Genomic DNA, 22,769 nt, shown 5'->3' with positions numbered 1-22,769 from the left:
AAAAAGGGACAAAGAAAACAAGTCATTTTTATCTGGACATGTTCTGGCAGATCCTAACAAGTACAACTTGTATATTTTTTTAAAGAAATTGAACAACAAAATAAAACAAAACAAAAAACTACCAACAAACAAAATATTATCACCATCCATCTGAAGGTGCCTAACTTATACTGACCAAAAACATCTGCCAGTGGAAAGATACATGCACACAAAATGATACCTCCATTTTTGATGGAAGTACCAAATTGAATGTACCTGATTGTATGAGACACAGTAGGCTACTGGGCTGTCCCCTGCATGTGTGTCAACAACAGCCCATTATGTGATATTAGGAAAGGTGGCTCCTTATGTCTGCAATCAAATTAAGCACCCATTGCTCTGATTGGATGCTGGTGTCCCTGGGGCAGCATTTGCCCCCCAAAACATGCAGATTACAAGGAAAGGGGATTTACCCCTGATAGACTGATTAGATATTGACAGACTGAGAGAAAGCATGGCCATGTGATGGAGCTGCCCCGACAGCCTGGAACTTCCACTCTAAGCCTGTGTTTGTCTTGTTGTCAGGTGGATCGATACAGGGCTGACAAATAGCTCAGAGGAAATGACTTCGGCAGCCCTATTGCTCAGAGGTACAGTTGAGAGACTGTCAGTGAACAACCATAACCGCCTCGCATTCTCTCACTGACAGAAAAGGTACTGGCAGCTTTGTCCCCCCAGGACAGTATCTCTCTAAGATCTCCTTTTCTGCGGTACTGTGTCATTAATTTAACACTGCGAGGTCTCCAGTAGGCTCAGGTTCAGGCGGCACCTTCTTTACGGTGTACTGTGAGTGAAAGCTTTCTAATGATATGATGATAAGGGGTCCAGGTCTAATAGGAAACCAGATTAAAAAAGCTCTTTGATATGTGTACGGGCGGAAATCAAGGTTCCAACCTGGCTTTTGAAAAGGCTTTCATCTTGAAAACAGAGATAGGAAGGCATTGCGGAAATGTGCTCTCAACAGACATTAACCCTAACCTTTACTGCCATTCCTGTATTGAGCATGAGTATTGATGGAAGGAGCTTACACGCCAAAATGGAACTTCAGTGACATCTTATAGATGTATAGTCTTCATTTCCATCTACTGGGAGAAACCAACTGTTGCACGTTGCCAAAACAATAAATCTCTCGCTGAACTTTTGTAGATTTGCAAAACTTTTTGTGCTTACAGTTACACAATGTAGCAATTTTTTTTTGTTTTTTTAAAAGCTTTATTGAAAAATGATAATAATTACACACATTGTGACATTTGCATGTATAGCTTCACGACTACATCTCCGACTACAGCAGATACATAGCTATAAAACTTTACAATTGGCTCTCGAAATCCTGGATGTTGTTACATGATTTACAATTACATGTACAGCTTCATGACTACATCTCCAACTACAACAGATACATGACTATAAAACTTTACAATTAACTCTCAAAATCCTGGACGTTGTGTCATTCACAATGTAGCAAATGCTAGCTATTACTTTAACTGACCAATCGCATCCTGTTTTGGGCAGTTAGTTTTTTTGCAACATGATGCTAATGATAATGTCCTTTTCTCAATATTCTGGGCTTTCTGTACATAATGCCGGTGGATGTTACCCTGGCATCCCTCCCATCCGTTGGTCCAACAAAAATGTATATCATCATTTTGTTTCTTGCAGCATTAGCTCACTAATGTTAGCCTGAGGGTAGAATACTGAGTGGCACTCCATGAGGCCATTTATTGCTTTAACCTCCTCTAGTACTGTACTTTCAAATTATTAAGTAGGATCAACAGACTGCTGAGACAGATAATTGTGCAGTTTAAACAAGGTACATTTGCATTTTATTTTCATTTTGAGGCACAGCTGTCTATGCTTGTTGGGACACAAAGGTTTTACTCTTTCCATCCAAAACAGCTGGATTTCATAGCATGAAATTGACAAAAATGTAATTTTTGTCATATTTAAATTGAAAGATTCAGCAACAAAAATTAACAGCATGGACTCCCAAACAGTGAGTGGGACAGCCATGATTTGAAGCAACTGCATTTAGTATTTAAAGGTGAGAATGAGCTTCATACATTGTACATCCTGTCGTGTGATTTCTATATTTGCTGAGTAAACCTACTCCAAAAATAAGTAGCCATGTATTCAAAACTCACGTCAGTTAACGGTCTCTTTGCCCACCATACTAACACAGTGTTTGAAGTGATATTGGCGGCTTTACTAACACGCCTGTGTGGAACCAGATACAGCGTTAACATTTCCATACAATCAGTGACTATAAATCTTGGAGCTACTCTCAGCAAAGAACACAGGGAGATGCAAATAGAGATGTGGCAATAAATTTCAGGTCAGAAAAATACTGTTACAACTTGTAAAAGATACAGTTTTAACTGCAGGCTTTTAGTTTTATGGTGAGAAGAGTTGACAGCAAATAGTCTCATCACAAATTTGGGCTGTCTTTAGCTTTAAGTTTCTTTCTGTCCAACTCATGGTTTGAGAACTCATGTTGTTGATCTTTATTTCAAATCTTAAATTTTTTGTACCGTGACAGACAGGTTGTGGAGACATTCTTGTCATTACCACATGAACCTCTTCAGTACAAATATCATCGATAAAAAACAAGTGCTTTTACCCTTTCTGTGTTTGTTGTCTTTTTAGTCATACTTGTACGTTTTGCATGATATTCCCATTATAAAGTCTTGTAGAATACAGTGACACTATCAACGTACTGCAGTCCAGTGAGATACTCTCTATAGCCAACAAACAAGTTTTGTTCAGCCTGGTTGAGAATTCTGAATCAGATGTTAATGTTAAAAGTAAAAGACAGTGATATAGGGGCATGATAGGGAGGCACAATGTTGTGCACACTTGAAATATTATTCATGCTCCCATTCAACAGTCATAGGTTTCCCTTCAGTAATGGTCTTTCAAGATCACACACATGTTGTTTGACATACCAGTAGCATTGTGTAAGTTAGCCATGAGGAATCAAAATGGAAGTGAAAACATAATCATAGGACACTTTTTATTTGCTGACCTCTGATACCACGGGTCAGGTTATGCTCCAGGATACGTACTGCACTCTGTAAGTGCAATAAACCGTTGTACTTATGCATTGGCTCTCAGCCATAAAGTACAGGATGGCCAGGATTTTTGTTGCAGCTGTCTGATAAACTATACAGATTATGGGGAATGCATTATTTGGTGTGGCTGTGACGTCTTTCAGGTCAGTAGTTCATAGCATACGTTCAAACAGTACCAGACTTGATAAACAAGGAAAGCCAATAAGCTCTCGCAGCAGGAAGCTTGTAGATATATTCATAGGTGTTTCTCAAATTGCCGTGCCTCCATACATATGTAACTGTCCTCTCCGTCTTTCTTTCCTGAGTGTATTCAAAACCATGTGTAACAGATTTACCTTCTCTCTGAGTCACTGTGTCTTTTTCTTTTTACTGGCCTGCTCATCAATTGTGCATGCAGATTGTGCAAAAGGAATAATCAGGAGCTTTTGTGAAGCTGGTTCTAACTGTGACTTATAGGATGCTGGCGGTAGCAGGGGGACAAATGTGCAGAGAATAGCAAACAGGCCTCTACTTTCAGCAACTTTCAGTCACGCATACCAGGTGTAGCCTTTAAGTTATTCTCCGAGCATGCAGATCCTGATTTTGCACATCTTACATGTTACACTACTGATTCGTATGACTATTCCCAAATTCTTGGTTGATACATATGTTTTGGTAAGTTTATATCTCTAGAAGTTCCTGCTAATCTTTTTCTAGTCTTATTAACAAGTGACTTATTTTATCATTGTGTGTTCTGTGTTTATATACAAATCTGTCATAAGACCTAAGGCCAAACTGAATTTCATGCATGCATCAATTTGTATCTGTTTGCAGAAAAAAACAGCTGCAACCAAGATAACCAAAAGATAACCACTGTGGTAATGATCCTTAAGATGTAACAGAACAAAATATACTAGAATATATTGTTTAGTATACCATGCACTGTGTGTTTCTTAAGTGATCTGTTCAACCTTAGATCTTATAATGGGCATAATTTTCTTGCCCAATTGTTTCCCCATGCTTGCAACAGTTTTTGGGAGCACAAAAGATGTCATTCAACTAACCAGATCAGTATGGCCCCAAAATGAAAGAGACTGTTGTGGCACCATGCCTGCGTGGATGATGCATGGTTAGTGTTGGAGGATTTAAGTGATTTGCTTGTTCAGCAAGAATGCTGATCCTCAGTAGGTTCAACCATACTGTTAGCTGGAGGGGAAACATTCCTCTGCACAGTGCATTACTTGCACTTTTAGGTCACTGCACATCAATTTCAGCAGGACATTGATTAAGTAGTCACCTTTGGGGAGAGTAGACTTTTATTGGGTCAGCAAAACCATGCAGCAGTGCCAACTTTAGAAAGGTTACCAGGGTGTGCTCACAAACGCATGAAAACGTACAGCTGGGCTATGAGCAGTATTAATGTGTGCCAATGAGGGTTAGACATCCAAGTAATGACATATTGAATACAACATTACCCAAGCAGCTGCATGCGCTATGCCGTCATCCCTGTGTCACTTTCAGAAGACAACAGATGCTGTCTGGAAAAGTTTTCCTATGAAAATGACCAGATTATAGTCTGGCAGGTGTATTGAGTCTCACTGGTCCAAAAAGATAATGAGCGAACTATTGCAGAGTTTATGATCATGTCTACCAAGTTTCTACAGTCAAACTTGGTCAAAGCTAAAAGAGGCAGTAAACCTTGTTTACACAAAATAGGATCTTAAAGTGCCAGTGTCAGTCGGATATACTCTCCCAAACAGATTCCTTTGAGTGCGAAGTGGACCAAATGCTTTTAGTACACTATCAGGGTGCAGGTTCATGTTCAGACCTCTGTACCTGAACTGGAACTGGACCTCAATTTTTACGTACCAATACACACCCAAACCCACTGTTGATTTTGATTAAAGGTGTATCTTTAATCAGTACTAGTAGTCAATTCAATCCGTCAGTCTGCCCTGTCATAAAATGTTCCCTTTTTTCTTCCATTTTCTCCTGGTTGCCTCTTTCTACTATCTACGTCAACCCTGGAGGTAGAATTTATGTATGTAAGGGATTGACTTTGACATTAGATTGAATCAGACTTGACTACAGCTGTCTTTTGTTATCTACCCTCTGCAACATTTGGTAGAAAGATTGATGTCACTTTTCATTCTATCTAAAGGCTGCCATTTTACTTCTTTTATGTGTTAGAATAGCCGTAGCGGTTCTGCTGGGATTAGAGATCTCTGTGATGTATGGTAATGAGGTAGCTCCAGACAGACAATAAGCCTCTAACACAGACCATAACGTCCACTATCTGTTGTGTAATCCCTGTAGTCATTGTCTCCTCCCAGCCAGATTTCCCACCGGATGGCTCGGATTTGTAGAACTCAATCATACAGCAGGAGATGTAATGTTCCTGTACATGTCCGAGGCATGGCGGTAGTAAATTGGAGGCTTTGTGGTGATGTTCCATCTCAATATGCTCAATTGTTCAGTTTGGAGGAAGTCATTTAATCCTCCTATACAGACAAAGTGTTTCTCTTCATTTCTGGTAACATTGAGTGGCTCATTTATAGTAAGATTGATACGGGTCTGTGTATTCCTACCAGACCTGTAGTTTAAAATTTTCATCAATTGTTGACTTAAACTCAGATTCTTTATTTTCATAACATGTGTTGAAGTTGGAATACCTCACAATGACATAACAATGCAAATGCTGAACTAAATTTCAAGCTTCAGGAAAGGGTCTGTCCGGAGTGCTGAAACTGTTATTGTGCTAACTTGTCACTGTCCTTGGTGCTGATTTACATGCTATGCAGCATTCTCCTGTAATATGAAATCTATACTACTCTATTTCCGTGTACTGTGCCTTTTGTGTAGTGATTCATCATTTTGCACCTTCTATGATTGATTGACATATTTATAACAAGCTCATTTCAGGGTTATGGATTTTCATCATTAATTCTTTAATATAGGCACTGGAAAAGACTTCACTGCACAGTAGTATCATGCTTTTCTAAGAAGCAAATGTGAAGAAAGTCACAAGTTTAATATAGATAGATGGAATGATTTACCATTGCAGAATACACAACAGAAGATACATTGTTACAGGTGAAAAGTTTGGACACAACTATCTTATGAACTTGTATCCTATCAAGAGTATAGGATACTCAGTACAGATTGTCTGACCCTATACTCAATACAAATTGTCTGACCCACTTCCATATGTTTAATGTATGACAGAAATGATTGATACAGATATGAAAGCCCTGACTTGGTGTTTTCCCTCTGCAGGTCACCCCGTGACCCCGAACAACGGATCATCAAGCGAGTGATCGGGCTGGAAGGGGACACAGTCAAGTAAGCTGGCCCTCACTTAGCTCTAGGTTTATTGATGTGACTTGTATTCTTATAAGCCTTATTGGCAGAAAATGTGGTCCACTGCAATAAATGTAGCATGTTATGGATGGAATTTGCCGCCAATTTGACACATACTGGCAGTGACACTTTTGGGATAGGCAAAATTCCTGTATATGGAATGAAAAGGTCTTGTAGATAAATGGATGCAATGTGCTTTTCATTTTAACATTCTATGTTATACGAGATGTGTAAAAGTTGGATTGCCAAATTGTGTACAAAATATCAGAGAATAATAATGATGATTGGTTTTATGATTTATGCAAGCCAGCAAGGGTTACATAAATGATTATTAGCATCATATATTAGAGCCTTTGTTTGATTCACTACTTCCTGTGTTGTGGATGAACTGTTACAAAGTATAATGTTACACCATGGAAAACCATGACAGCAGGCACTCCCTTCAGCTATTAGCTTTTTAATCAGAAAATGCAGTTTTTACATAAATCAGGTAAACAGTCCTATTATGTCTATGAATTAGGTGGCAAAAGCTTTAGATATCTGACACAAAAGCCTCACAAATTTGGCACAAAGACTTCAGATGTTTGGCAAAGACGCTTCTGATATTTTGAACTAAAGCTTCGGATACTTGACACAATAGCTTCAGATATTTTTGGACAAAAGCTTCTGATATATTCTTTTACAAAAAGCTTCTGATATTTGGATATAAGTCTAATTTTTGGCCAAAACTGTCTGATTTTTGGTACTAATGCTTATGATATATGTTAATATTTGGTACAAAAGCTTCTGACATGTGGAACAAAAGCTTCTGTTTTGCTACAAAAGCTTCTGATATTTAGAACAGATGCTTCAAATAGTTGGCACAAAAGCTTCTGATATTTGCAAGGCATAAAAGCTTCTAATCAGCTATTGTGCATGAAATATTTGTGCTATATTTGGCACAAATGCAGACAACTGTATGTAGTTCATTGTTAAAGGAAAGCATCAGAAAATTTTCAATTCATTATTTTCCAGTAGTTTACTCATTAAAAAGTTGATGTACGTCAATTTTTACATTCATCCGCCTAATATGACCCTGTAGACACGTTTGAACTTCGCGCTCTCCTCCTCTTCCCGCCGCGCTGGCCGATGACGTAATGGCCTCGTTCTGATCGTCTGAGATTGTATGACGTCACGGATCAGAAACTTATAGCCAGCCATTTTGCTCGGTGAACCTCGGTCCTCTCAGCGGTAAATTATCACCCCGCCATTCTGGAGTTCAGTCCGTTGTTGTTGACAATTACTTTCGTGGCCTGTAAGTCGCATTGTGAGCTGCCTACGAAGCCATTAGTCCCCGGGAGACTGAACATGAATGAGCTTGCCTGCGAGTAAACCGCGCGGCGACGGAACGAAATCAAAACAATGGTGGTGGGGGAGGTTCACGCACCACGCCATTCTGGACTGTTACAAGAGCAAGTTTGGGTCAGTTCTTACCTTCTCCTTTCCGGACAGCACAGCGATAATTACACGTAAGCTTCCACGAATTTTGGTTGAATTCACAATTGTTCAACTGGCAGTGACATTAAGAAACAACATTTTTCCTCTGACAACATACCATTGATCGGTACATATTGGATGATCCCCTTTTCGAGCCAAAACACACATACAGCATTGTTGTTTTTACATACAACACAGGCCGGCATGGTGAATGACGCGAAATGTCGGCTTCGTTTCAGAGTCCGTGATTTGTTTTGTTTGAACCCCCAACAATCTCCGCCAAAGCTACATGATTGAAAAACAGGGCAGTCCAGATAATTTACCTGAGAAACAGAAAATAAAGTGAGAGGCGAGGCGTAACTCGCACGAATCTGTACAAGTTGCGGTGCTATCTGTTTCGGCGCGAAAAGGGGATCGTTCGATATGTAGCGATCAAGAGTATGTTGTCAGAAGAAAAATGTTTTTTTTTAAATGTCACTGCCAGTTGGACAATTCTGAATTCAACCAAAATTCGTGGAAGCTTACGTGTAATTATCGCTGTGCTGTCCGGAAAGGAGAAGGTAAGAACTGACCCAAACTCGCTCTTGTAATAGCCCAGAATGGCACGGTGCGTGAACCTCCCCCACCACCATTGTTTCGTTCCGTCGCCGCGCGGTTTACTCGCAGGCAAGCTCATTCATGTTCAGTCTCCCGGGGACTATGGCTTCGTAGGCAGCTCACAATGCGACTTACAGGTCCACGAAAGTAATTGTCAACAACAACGGACTGAACTCCAGAATGGCGGGGTGATAATTTACCGCTGAGAGGACCGAGGTTCACCGAGCAAAATGGCTGGCTATAAGTTTCTGATCCGTGACGTCATACAATCTCAGACGATCAGAACGAGGCCATTACGTCATCGGCCAGCGCGGCGGGAAGAGGAGGAGAGCGCGAAGTTCAAACGTGTCTACAGGGTCATATTAGGCGGATGAATGTAAAAATTGACGTACATCAACTTTTTAATGAGTAAACTACTGGAAAATAATGAATTGAAAATTTTCTGATGCTGTCCTTTAAGTAAAATTGATTAGTACTTTAATGTCATTCTGCATGAAATCAACACTATATATAATATAACTGAAAGATCACCAAAATAACAGCATTTTCAGTATCACCTACTGTAAATGCATTTAAGTTTGCAGGGATTTAATTTCGCGGAAGTGGGAAAAAGGACTTTTCGCTGTGGTTTTAAGTTCACAGTAGCACCTTGCTCTGTAGTCTCTTACTACCATGGAAAAATTTTCGTGGTGGTTTTAAATTCGCAGGGAAGCGGCCACCGCGAAAAACGCAAACATTAAACCATCACAAAAGTTTCTGCATTTACAATAAGTATTATAATATCCTAACACTTTGTGTTCCCTTTTAAAAGTGCTTTTGATCTTTTGGCCTTGCCCTGACTTTAAATCTTTAGGTACAGTGTAATCTTGATTATTACAGACAAATGTTTGACAGAACTGGGCCTCTCTAATGTCATTCCTTCACATTTACTCAACTGACCAAGTAACCTTCATTACAAAAGTAATCACATATAGGAAATATTGATGGAAATATTGGCGATCAATATTTTCACATTCAAATGAGTCAATGCTAGCCTCAAGCTCAATGAAGTGTGTTTCTGATGAAAAAGAATAACATACACTAAAGTACAGCCATGGGTAAATTATTACATAAAATGATGTTGGTAATCTAATTGATTCAAATTTTGATGTATTTTAAAGCCCAAGCTTGAGTTACTATGTCCCTTTATCATGTTAGAAGAAAGCTTATATAATTATCCAGTCTACATGTAGGTGTGAATTATGTGACAGATTTGATCACTGTTTCAGTGGAAAATCCAGGTCAATCATTTCAGGCTTGATTACATTGTGCAGTAGATCTCTAACATTCTGACTTAATTGTCACCAATATCATTGACCTGAATTGTAATGCAGCTATCAAGTGTAAGCTGAGAAAGTCTTGCACATTTTTACTGTTCAAATCTAACTCTAATGCTAGTTCACCTTTATACATGGGGTAACCTACATGTATATCCATTGTTTTTAAGATCAGGGCATTTAGGGATAAGTATATAGTAAAGTGGATTCATTCCTCAAGCTACCAACATCTTGCACACTGCAGTAAGACATCTGGAGCCGCATACATGTAGTTCAAGTTTTGAAGTTTTATTCAGCCTGTCGGCCAAGTCTATGGATGATGGTTTCATATTTAAGTATTTTCAAAATGTTACAGTTTAAAATCACTACCCATTGACTTGATATCCCCAAATGCCCTGTTTCAACAACGACGGAAATAAGTTAACCCACAGATAAAGTTGATGTTAAACTAAATAAGCTGTCACCAACAGACCTGCCCAAGCATGATGAGTTGCTTTTCTTAGCTAAGACCTTGTATTGTCCACTTCAAACTGTTGGACTAAAGGTCAGAAGCATACAGAGTGGCACAAAATTGATGTTCCAACGTTTTAAAAGACAGGACCTAATTTGGGCCTTTTTTCCTTGAACTGTGTGTCAATATGAAGGACTAAAAGCAGGACAAGGTCTCCGCATGGCAACTGATGTTCCATCTATCTCTGCCATAGGTTTGCATCCACACAAAATAACTCTTACATTATTAAGCCTACACACAATACTGTGTGCTTATGCAAGCAAAGAGTGACATTTATGCCTTAATTTGGGATTTCATTTTGGTCCAGAAGTGATTGTTGTCTCAGTCTTTTAAACATGGTTTAGCCCCTGACGTCACTGTTGCCATGGCGCCAGATCAACTGCTGATTTATTGACTTAGGTTACAGGATGTGCCTGAGATGAAAGCCATACAGACAGTCTCTCAGTGAGCGGATGTCATAGCTTTGCTCAATCTAAAAAGAGATTCGTGAATGGTTTAGGCCCAGTTTTTGTACCAGGTTCTTAGAAATCAGTCAAATATAGTCAAAATGTAACATTTTCACTGTGTTGTATTTGAATTTTTGATGCAGCATAGTTGTTTAATTAACTTTTTTTTTGTTTTACATTTTGCCAGTTGCAAATAATTTTTTTTTGTCCTTGCATCAAGACACACATTTCAAATGCCAGGGTAAGTTGTTTATAATATGTCGTAATGCTGTAGGCAATTTCAGATAGGTGTGATTAAACAAAAATGTGTAGAGTAGTCCTTACCTAGCTTGTCCTTTCAGTTTAATGTGGTACTATTCATCTTTACATGTATATGTTGTATACTTGCCTGTTGATCTTCCCCAATAATCTCATTTTAAACAACATTTGATTTGATTTGATTTATTCTTTTGTATAATCATGAGAAATCCTGGATATGTGGTTCGTTTACTTTTCACATGGTACAAAAAAAATAATGTAACTTTAGGTGGAACTGTCTTTCATCATGAAACTTGCCTTAAAAGACAGTTATTTCAAGTTGTTTTTGAGAGTGATAGATATCAATATTGAGTATACTTTTGTCTGAATGAGAAGTTAAGATACTATTACTGATACAATGATTCTGATAACTATGGTTCTTTCACCCCAACAGAACCCGTACATACAAGAACAGATATGTTCGAGTACCGTCTGGACACTGTTGGGTGGAAGGAGACAACTTCGGACATAGTCTGGACAGCAATTTCTTTGGACCAGTAAGTTTTGTTTGACTTTTTAACAATTTCTTTGGAACAGAAAGATTTGTTTGACTTTAACTTAGTTGGTACAATTTGCAATGAAAATGGAAAGACAAATTCATTAGCTAAGGAAGGGAGGACTCATTCTACAAATCACTGTGTGTTAATGCAAATTGAATCAAAAGTCAAAGTTATTTCATTAAGTAACTGGATTTGCTGACCACCTTAAACGGTCTAACAATGTTGCAGTTGCTGCCTTGTATAATATGTAGTTAAGTCTACTATTAAATCTACACACAAAAAAAGCTTTTTAAAAACTTGATCCAGAGCAGTACCAGAGCATTAAAAACAATCTTCATGCATACAACGAGTACAACTGGGGCAAGAAAAGATAATACCAGAGGAGTTGGAGAACTGTAACAAAGTAGTAACAAAACTACAGTGCTTTTAAAAAGAAAAGCAGCAACCTTTAATTTTAAAAAATTGCAGCAGTTTTTCACATTCAGCTCCCTTTCAGTGTTAAATCAAAAGCCATGTGGTGTTACGTGTACATTTACAGGTTACAGGAAACAACATTATGGATGCAGTAGTGTAGTGGATTAGACAACTCATGGGCAATTTGGGATTTCTAATCCTGACACCAGCTTGTTATGTGAGATTACCTGACAGTCCGGATTAAAGAAGTCTTCCATTCACCGCGCTTCCTTTCTATAGCTTAGTTTGCAGGAGGCTTTGATCCAATAGTGTGCAACAGGATTGTAGCCAGCACCTGTCCTTCAGTCCTTTAAAGGAATTTTGCTGCTGGGGACTGAAAAAAGTTTTCCCCATTCCATCCCCTGGGACAGACAAAAATTGATATGTAAAGATATTTTTAAAAAACTGAAACCCATGTGTTCTTCTTCACCAGAACAGATGCCATTGAACAGCGTAGTCTACAAGCAAAATTTGCACCTCAAAATGCAGGAAATAGTGTTTCAGAGGGTCTTGATTTAGAAATTTTCTGGGACCCAGAACCCCTAGAAATGACGCGCAACGTCATGCCATGCCTTCGGTGCTCGATAGGATTCCCATTCAAAATCAAGGGGACTGAAAATGATTTCAGGCTGGCTACAACCCTGGTGTGCAATGTGCAAGAAGACTTCAATCAGTAAAGCAACTTTCAGAAACTTGTTTTTGCATTATACATGTATAAAACTAATTACTGAAATGTGTCTTAGCATTAATGCCATAGTTTGGATTAAGGACCGATGGGACTTTATCTCAAACTTATCCATCATGATATGTTCTTTGAAAGGTGCCCCACAGGCTACACCTTTGCCTCTCTCACAGTGGCGTCGGCACCGGGGGGGCAGGGGGGGCGGCTGCCCCCCCAGAAAATATGTTGGGGGGGCATCGCCCCCCCAAAAAAATCAAGCTGAAACCTTGTGTATTTTTTTGATGATGGAAATTTCATAAAATCAAGCTAGTCTAACAGCATAGTTTACCCCTGAAAATGCAAGAAATGGCGTTTCAGAGAGTCCCGATTTCAAAATTTTGCCAGACCTCCCTTGTGACGACTGCGTCTTCGACGCAGGACAATATGTTGCGGGAGCGTTGCTCTGAAAAATCTTTTAAACCAATAGAAGTTGTAATATCGTACTTAGCTTAGTTTACAAGCAGAATGTGCCACGACTGAAATTCAGGAAATGACGTTTCTTACGGTCAAGATTTTAAAATTTTCTCTGGACCTCCCTAGCGATGACTTACGCCTCCGGCGCTCACAACGACATGGTGAAAATTTGTGCGTGGTAGCTTAGGTCATCGCCCTCAAACATCTTTTTCTTTGACAAAAATGGCATAAGATTTAGCATAGTCTGCAAGCAAAACTTGTCCCTCGAAATACAGAAAATGTCGTTTCAGAGGGTGCAGATTTCGAAATTTCCAAAGACCAACCTTGCAACAGCTCGCACCTTCGGCACTCGAAATCGTGAAAATATTTTCTGGGCATCGCCCTCGCTAAAACCATGTGTCTTTCTAACAGAATTGCCATCAAACTTAGCTTAGTCTGGCAGCAAAATTTGCCCGTCAAAACGCATGAAATGCCGTTTTAGAGGGTCTAGATTTCAAATTTTCCTGGGGGAACATGCCCCCGGACCCCCCTAGGGTGGTCGGCGCGACGGGTAGCGCCTTCGGCGCTACGTAAGCATGTGCCGCAAAATTCTGTCAGTAAAAGTTGGCCCCCCCAGACGAAATTTCCTGCCGCCGCCTCTGTCTCAGTATTCAATCTTTAAGTAGTGCAGATGATGAAAAATTAAACAAACAGGATACATATATAACAATTATTTACAACTTGTGATAAGTTGAAATAATTGTTTATTCCTGCTTCTGTCATTTGTCTTAATGTGCATATACAACAGCATTAAGCCATGATGATTGAATTATATGGATAACATCCCTGCGCACGTCAATAAAAAAAGTTTTCCACCTTGCTTTGAATCATACAAAGCAGCTGTAAAAGGAGCAAATACACGCCGTGGATTAAAAGAAAAATATATCGAGAAACATAGTATTACACAAATGTCAACGTCAATTTCAATGTCAAAGAAGAAGACTGTGAAAACAAAAATGAAGAATCCATTGTTTGGTATTCAATACTCTATGTTTGTCAACTGTTCAGCCTTTAGAATTCCCATAGGATGTCATCCGTTAAATCAAGTCAACATACAGCCTTATTAGGAAAAGATTTTTGAATTGTGTGCACCATGTTGGTAGTTGATAGCCAATGATTCCAAAGACTTAGAGATCCTACCTTTCTTGTCAAATTCCGACTTACTTGTATCTGCATTGTCAATTTTGTATGGTATTATATCGGTCATTGGATCATTCATCACATAACTTCATTCATCAGTATACTTCACATGATGATTTCAACTTATGTTATGTGCATTTTCTCGTTCACTTTGATTATGTATAATTATTATTTCTGTGACGTAGTTCTGGGGAAGGCCCAAGAAAAGCCACATAGGCTTCTGCCCACCCCCCCGCATGTACTTCATTTCTGTATATACATTTGTTTTTAAGCCATGTTATGTGCGAATAAAGAAATAAAGAAAGAAACAATAAAGAATGTATGTGTACTATGAAAACATTATCTGTCTATTATTTTCTCCCAGGTGTCGGTAGGTCTGGTACACGCCCGAGCCTCACACATCCTCTGGCCCCCTCAGCGATGGCAGCGGATCGAACCATCTCTCCCCACGGACAGGGGGCCGCTGGATCAGGAGACCATCGACCATTTAGAGGAACAAGGCGCTGTCACCATCCCCAAAACATAACAGCTGCTAGTCTTGGAGATGAATTAATTCTATAAGTTGTTTAAAATGTGAGGATTGACAGCTCCTTTTTATCAGGGATTTACTCAACGTGGTCCATGGAACCAAATTAGTTAAGAATTATAAATGCATCAGAAACATACAATGCAAGGAACATTTTGAAGCACACTATAAGCAGGTGGTTTTTCAACGTCTTCCCCAAACCACATTTATGCAGTAAGGCCTTATTGATTTGATTATATGGATGTCTGACATCCACTGGGAACCCCAAGACTGATGCGAGCGTGCAGTACTTTTTTTTCAATCTACAGCATATATTTGCTCATTTGACAGCTGCTTTGTACGATTTACAGTATGGTCAATTTTTTTTCAAATGGTTGAAAATGGTTGAAAATCACAAGCAGATGTCATCCTTATATTCAAATCAACATGGCCTATCTTAGTTATTATAACATATTCTGTACAGTGAAATATTTATTGTCAGAATGAAACTCTCTGGTAATAGCAGTCAAGTTGAATTGAATACACTGTATATTCAGATATGTTGAATACTATATTGAAAAAGTATAATAACAATATTTATGTTGTTGTAAAACATTATGCTAGATTCTTTTCCTTCCTAAAGTTGCCAGTTAGATCTCAGGATATTTCTACAGTGTGTCAGGAAAGGAAGTTACAGAACTTTATTTGATCAGCAACATTTTTCCATACTGTTTTTAATCAGCCAAGTTTGCTGCATACTCACGATCTACATTTTTGTACATGTGTATGGTGCTCTTATCTTCTTTAACTAGCTAATTGTATCTATGCTTCATGTTAAATATTACCATCATATGCTATTTTAAGGTATTACTTTAAAACTTTCTCTGCCGTGATTAGAGAGTTAGTGTGCTCTTGATTGATCAAGTTGGTTACTTGAAAGGGCTTTACGTAAGTTCAATAATTGGAAGAAAGCAGTAATTAGTCCCAGAAGTATGATTTAAAGTATTTAGAAGTTCAGAAGATGAATGTGGAACACAAGAGAGTTTTCCCTGGCGACATTTCCTGTGTAAGATAATTGTATAGAATATTCATAGCTAAAAATAAATGATCTCAAACTATCGAAACAGATGAAACTTAAGTTGTTTTTTAAGCCTCTGCATTAGGTAGAAATGTTTTGCAATAAACCTTGCTTTAGGATGTTTCCAGCTTGTCCAGACTGGTGGATAGTCCATGAATGAGACTTGTTTTACAATGTAGGTAGTTTGACACAGCATGGAACTGAAATGCAATTATGTTATAAATTGTTATACCTCAACCATGATAACATTTGTGTTTCAGACCAGATGATAACTTGGGTTATCATGATCAGGGTTCTACTGTTATCACATGGTCTTCCATTAGGATAATTTCAATGCGCTTGAGTGCTCAGAGTGTGCTGTTGTCATATACTCAATTCAACACTGGAATTGCTGCTATTTTAGGACACCCAATTTTCTCAACTTCTGCTGCATTTCACATTGAAACCTGTGGATATGACATGAAATACATGTACAACATGTTGTATTCTACAAGGATCATCAGAGAGCTCAGACCTACCCCACTGTCTGGCTGGTACCTCAGCTGGTACGAAATACATTATATTCTACATTTACATTATGGTGCATAGAAATTATGAGTCTGTGGAAACCTGCTTTTATTGAATCTTAGGCATGACTAATGTGGCTACAAGGCATCAGCTAAAGTATGACATCTGTGTGTGCACTCAAATGAAGCTGCACAGATTTAGAGATTCCATGTTTAAACAGAACTGCAGCATTATTATCTGAATGTGGCTTGGCTGAAGGTTAAGCATATATAGGCCTACACAAATGTCAAAAAGATTGAGCCAATTATTAATGCTTCAAAATACATCCTGTCTCCTATCCGTGAATAACTTCATCAGGTTGGCAATTATTCATATAGTAAGGCTCTTTTAATTTAGCACAACCAGAAAATAACTTACATCCAACGTTTCGGTGTCTGTCAGACACCATCATCAGGGTGGAATGACAGGAACTACTTCTTGCTGCTACTTATAGCCGATGTAGGTGGCGTTGCAGCAGCAAGAATGCCGTCCCAGACGTGGCTCAGCTTGTATCCCCCCTGGTCTCTGTTCATGACTGGCACTGATTTTCTGATCCAAACTGCTTCTTTAATCCATCGAGTTCTTCTGTTTTCCTCTCTGTCTTATATGTACATCCTGTCTCATCTTGAAAGCCTTGCTGTTGCTCCTAATATTTTCCTATGACATATAGCCTTAAGTGAAAGAATCTTGTATTTGCTTGACATTTGCTTGACAAGTCCACAATGAAAACATTTGTTTGCTCATGAAAGTTTGAGGATCTACAGAATGTAGGTTAAGCATACAGTATATACTATACAAATGTCAAAAGTGTTTGTCAAATGCTTCAAAATACATCCTGTCTCAATCATGCACATATATTTTACATTGAATAGATATCATAAGAATCTTGTATTTGTTTGACATTTCTTGGAGTTCGATTCCACAATTCCACAATGAAAACATTTGCCTGCTTATGAAAGTTTTTGTCTGCTCATGAAAGTTTAAGGATCTACTGAATCTGTATCACTAGACTGAGTGCTCTAAGGCAGACAGGCAGAGTCCCAAGTGGAGCTTTGACTGACGCAAACCAAGAGTTGACTGAACGGGAGCACTGGTTCTTCATTATTCCACATGTACAGAACCTCAGGCATCAGGGAGTGTTGGAATAAGCTGTGCAACTACCCAGCAACAACTGGCAGTTGCCTGTAATCCACGACCTTCTGGTGGGAAGTCTAGAGTAAAGCTTACTGAGGCGTGATGGAGGTTAAGTCGGATGCCAACACTATAGACACGCTGCTGAAGGGTTCACTACCACAGTGTCATGTGTAAGATCTTGGAGTATTTGAACCATGTGAACTAGTATTATGATAATAGTAAGTAGCGCACAGTTCTGTGTTAACCCCTTATTCCTGCTACAGTAAATTTCTTTAAGTTAGCAGGGATGTAATTTCACAGTAAGAAGACTATAGAGTCTGTTAGTGGTGGTTTTTACATTTTGTAGTCGGGTGTGGGGATGGGAGGGGAGAAAACATTCGTTTTAATTTTGTGGTAAGAATTGAAAGTCACCACAAAAATCAAACACATTAACCCACCTCAACAATTTCAACATTTACAGTATGTCATTCTGGTGGCACAAGATGGATCACAGTTTCCAGGCAGCACATCCCGCTTCCATGGAAGGTGGCTCAAGTGGAACACCAACTGAATCAACTCTGCAAGTGATTGAAACTCTGGCTTTCTCCCAAAGCCAGTACCTCTCTCTTGGACTTGAAAAAACGGCATTGAATATGCTAACTTGTGCTAAGAGTATCTCAATGGATGGAGGATGGCGTCTACAAGTGACTGCTGGCTTTCACTCCCACTGAGGGAACTCTGCCCTCTCTAAGAATACTTTACATCAGATAACATGCTGTCTGACTAGGACCTGAAAGTTGGGCTCAGCGCAACTTTCTTATCAGTTTGTTCGGCAAATTAGGGTGAAGCTTGGAGGTTATTGACTTTGAGGGGAGAATACAGTAAAGGTAAGGCTACAACATATACGCCCATGCGGATAAAACTTTGTCGTGATGCCAAAATTGATGCCATGACAAAAGATAAATTAATTGAAAACATTTGTATGGCACAAATCATTTGTCCATTTTGTGCAAATGTAGTTGCATAATTTACATTTCTTCGTGTACATCACTGTAAGCAACCCCCGTACCCAAAATTATGAAAATCGATTGTTCCTTTCTTCCGTTATCTTTTTTGAAAGATTTCAACAAAAACGCCACATTGACTGCAATTCCGGAGCAAGCTGAGAGAGGGATCAACCTCCACAAGAGATACCTGCCATAGAAAAATCGCGACCATGGCTTGTCCAGAGCATTAAGGCGACTACTAGTAATCCTGAGCCTACTCCTTCCAGGTAACACACATGCCAAATATGAAGACAAGCCTTCTCGAGTTGTTGTGTTGTTGATAAACACAGTATTTTAGCTGCTTGTGTTCCTGAAATCCACCGATCGAAGTACTAAAGGATGATTTTCTGAGTCATTTATAGCTGGAACGTGAAGTAAGACAACAAAAGTGCTTCTGCAATCAGAATTTGTAAACCCCTTACGAACCTTCCTAGTTTGGCCATTGGGCGAAAAGCTCCGTTAGCGGGCTTAGGCAACGTCAAATTAGGCTCTCTTAGGGGATATAATTCCTTCTTGATTGAAATGAAAACGTGGTTAGAATTTATCCTGGAACTTTTACAACATATTCTAATCAGTTTGTCGTACATATTTCATGTACTAGTGATATAATAGATGAAAAGTGTGGAACTTCGTTGTTTTTACTTCATTTTATTTGGCCGCTCACGGTCTTCACGTTTGCAAAACTGGTGTTCTTGAACTGACCGGGTGGCTAACACTGATGCCGTAACCGGTATGAATTTTATGTAGCAAGGCCACAACAAATTTGTAGCTCGATTTTGTAAATGACACCCTCTGGACGACTTTTAACGTCAGAAAATATATATTTCATGAGTTAACCTTGTTATGTTATCCAGTTCCAGAAAATGGTGTAACAAACGTAAGTGGCATGGCATAAATTTCCTTTTCTTTTCCTTTTTGAAAACTTGCAAAAATTGACGTGCGCTTGTATCATGAACAAATCAAGCTTGTGTAGGTTATGTTATACCAAGGAGGTTCGAATTCTGTCCTATTTGCTTAATGCTGAATGATGATTTCACAAGCAAAACTACGTACCGAGGTCACGGGTAAATTTAACAGCACATTCAAGACATTCTTAAATATAGATCTTCTTTTATTCAAGTTGTACAAGCATGTATCCATGCAACAAGAGCAGCAAAGTACATCTGTACACAAGGCAACGGTTAACTTTTATTCAGCGCACCGTACGTGTCCGTATATCCGATGACGCAGCAGATTTGTTAACTTCTGGTCACACATTTCTTTAGGATGACGTACATGTACAGCTGTGTGAATTAACCATTGCCGACAGATTGTTCAGAAAAAACCCCGTCCCATTTCCTGTACATTACTGACCAGGCAGGATGTTTCCCTTACTTTGAGAAAGCTAGTGTCTGCGGGAAGTGTAGAGAAGGACACAGCCTCGAGGACGATAACTGACGCGACATTCCAAGAGAGAAGAAGAAAAAGACTTCTGTGAGAGGATTAACAGTAAATAACACTGATACTGAAATATGTAGTACCACCACCATTTAAACAGACACTTTAAAATCTTTCTTTGCACAACACTTTATAAAACTAAAAGTGTATATCTGGCACTGGCAGTAGTTGGCACAGACGAAGTTCGTTAGAATCAGTCCTTGTGTTTTGGTAACCCTTCACTCCAGCCCGTGTGATCCAGTTAAAATCACAATTGTGTCTGGAAGTCTGCCATACTAACCCATGCTAGTCAGGAAATAACGTCATATCTGTCAAATGCCGATCCTACTTCCCAAATAAGTTCCGTACCATCCCGAAAACCCTGACTAACTTCCGTTGTAGAGGATATATATAATGTAATTTTCTTGTGCAAGAGAATCTGCTAAGAAAGTTCCCGAGGTCTCTGAGCCATGGCTTTCCTCAGTAGGTCGGTGTTACTGGTGGTGGTGGCGATGCTGCTGACTTTAAACTTGACCGACAGCAAGTGGTTCCGCTTTCGCACCCGCAGGAGGAGTCAGGAGAGCGGCGGGGCCTCAAGTGACTCGGACCGATCCGATCAAGACGACGGTCAGCTGGACATGCTGGAGGAAATGTGAGTGTAGCATTCCTATACTTTTGGCTAGCAACCCCTTAATACTGTAGAACTACATGTATAATATCATCCTGCAACTGAAAAGCAAGGAAAACTGCTGCCTGGCTATGTTCCTCTATACGTCACGTTCTGACAGAGCGTGTTGGCTACTTTGCGAAGTAGAGACAGTGCACCAAAAAAAAGAGAGGCATAAGTGAAAAAAACAAATGCTATATCCCCGAATTTAGTTTGCCCATAATGTATTGTTTCGTCCTCACCTTGAAGGATTGAGAAGCAACAAAAGCAGATTAACGAGCTGGAAACCAGTAGAAAACTTCTCCAAGTCCGGGTGGACTTGCAGGCGGACAAGATCAAGGAACTGGAGGGAGATAAAGGTAGGTTTGACCTCCATAACGGTTACACATTTGGATACTAGTATGTGACATGGCGACACTGCGTGTGAACGTCTTCATTGTCAAGTCCGTTGACTTGTTCGGCCTATCCATAAATGGCTGTATGCATGACACCGCTAAGGCTTACATCGCCGGGGCCCTTTTGGGAACGAAAAGTATGATATAAAAGACACCAAACTACAGAAGACGTAAAGAAAATGGTCGTGGGAATTAATGAATGAATGAAGACCTTTATTGTACAGTTTTGCCCAACCGAGCTAAGTACAGGTCACAACAAGTCAAGATATATACATATAAAAGTATCACAAATCTAGTTCGGCTTCTTCTCGCTTCTTGGTTATGGTGAAAATGTACGACTGTATGGGTTTAGCTATTGTCGGTTTGTCAAAACGCATGAGAAATATAAACTTGTCAGTGCTACTCATGTGTCTAAAATGAGGGAATCTACTTTCTATATAACTAAATAGAGTATTTCTATCATTAACATGTCACATACATATCGCAATCAACAGTGAAGTGCATTTCATCTTCTACCATGTTTGAGGTACAAATTAAAATTGGCAGACTCTTTGTTCTAGAGGAGTGCGGTTGTCTTCCTGATTTAATTCGCAGTCTGTGGCAACTGATTCTTAGTTTAGCAATGGTAGTTCTGTGCCGAATGTTTGTAATTTTCAAATACTCCTCTTCATTGTAGTCTGTACGTTCGGAGTTTGTTTTTCGCGCTGAAACCCTTATCATTATGAATGTTTGTTAGGAAATTCTGGAAATAAATGTAGTTTACGTATACACTACTATTTTTCGTTTCCACGAAAAGCTCTGCCGGGCCCCGGTTTGGAAATGTGACGTTAGCCTTAAAAGTGACACATAAATAAGTTCTACATAGTTGGAGGTACATTTGTATCTATATGTGTCAAATATTGAGAGGTGATCATCAAGTCTAGCATGCAAGAACCAGAATCATTGACTCATACATACATTCTTCTTTGGTGAGAAAACGTTAGTTGTTTGACAACGTTAACATAACCCCCTTCTTTGTTAGGTTTTCTACAGAGCATCAAAGATGAGATCGTGGACCTAGCTAAAGAAGTGAAAGAACTGAAGATGGATAAGGACGACTTAAGGAACACAGTGGGCAGTCAGAAGGCACACATCATCACCTTGCAGAGGGAGCTGGCGGGGTTGGCGGACTGCTGCTCGGGTGGGTCCGGGGATGTCGACTCCTTCCTCCCGCTTGTAGAGAAAGTTGACAAGCGGAGAGTTGTACCGTAGTAGTAGACAACAGAAACATGTAATGTTACAGACACACGAAACAAACAGGATAGATCTAAGACATTCCATGTCGTTTTGAGATTTTTCAAGTTTTCCCATTTTGCTTTGTACAACCACTGAATACGAGGTGCACTAGTGCGAATAGTAAGTGACGAGCCTTCAAGAGCTTGGGACAGATCAGTAAATGAGTGCATGGAACGGGATATAGTTTCACACAATTATACAATTCAAGAGATAGAGAGTTGTGCCGATTAGTAAACAACGGAAACATATAACGTCACAGACACACGAAAAAAAGGACGATAGATTTAAGACATTAATCGTCGTTTTAGGACTTTTTAAGTTTTCATAACATTTTGTACAATCACTGAATAAAGATGAGGAACCTTCAAAATC

At 39.3% G+C, this 22,769-nt stretch overlaps 2 protein-coding genes across 3 annotated transcripts in view; both read left to right on the top strand.

The window, feature by feature from the left end:
• The window catches only part of LOC118415371 (mitochondrial inner membrane protease subunit 2-like), a 61,165-nt gene extending 46,177 nt beyond the window's left edge, over positions 1 to 14,988 (top strand). Inside the window, exons 3-6 of one of the 2 annotated variants that reach the window (XM_035819927.1) lie at positions 6,363 to 6,428; positions 11,013 to 11,033; positions 11,484 to 11,586; positions 14,721 to 14,988. In XM_035819927.1, the coding sequence (XP_035675820.1) occupies positions 6,363 to 6,428; positions 11,013 to 11,033; positions 11,484 to 11,586; positions 14,721 to 14,882 (352 nt within the window). In that variant the 3' untranslated portion in view covers positions 14,883 to 14,988. The remainder of the gene's footprint in view (positions 1 to 6,362; positions 6,429 to 11,012; positions 11,034 to 11,483; positions 11,587 to 14,720) is intronic. The other variant, XM_035819928.1, reaches the window with a different exon arrangement.
• Positions 14,989 to 20,530: 5,542 nt separating this feature from the next.
• On the top strand, positions 20,531 to 22,375 carry LOC118416168. The gene is made up of 3 exons (XM_035821247.1): positions 20,531 to 20,712; positions 20,977 to 21,086; positions 22,144 to 22,375. The coding sequence occupies exons 1-3, from the start codon at positions 20,531 to 20,533 to the stop codon at positions 22,371 to 22,373; spliced, it is 522 nt and encodes a 173-aa protein (XP_035677140.1). The 3' UTR covers positions 22,374 to 22,375.
• The last annotated feature ends 394 nt before the right edge of the window (positions 22,376 to 22,769 follow it).

Source organism: Branchiostoma floridae, chromosome 5 (assembly GCF_000003815.2).
Source record: "Branchiostoma floridae strain S238N-H82 chromosome 5, Bfl_VNyyK, whole genome shotgun sequence".
Taxonomy (NCBI): Eukaryota; Metazoa; Chordata; class Leptocardii; order Amphioxiformes; family Branchiostomatidae; genus Branchiostoma; species Branchiostoma floridae.
Note: the sequence above shows the minus strand (reverse complement) of the source record. Positions and strands in the feature narration are given on the sequence as shown.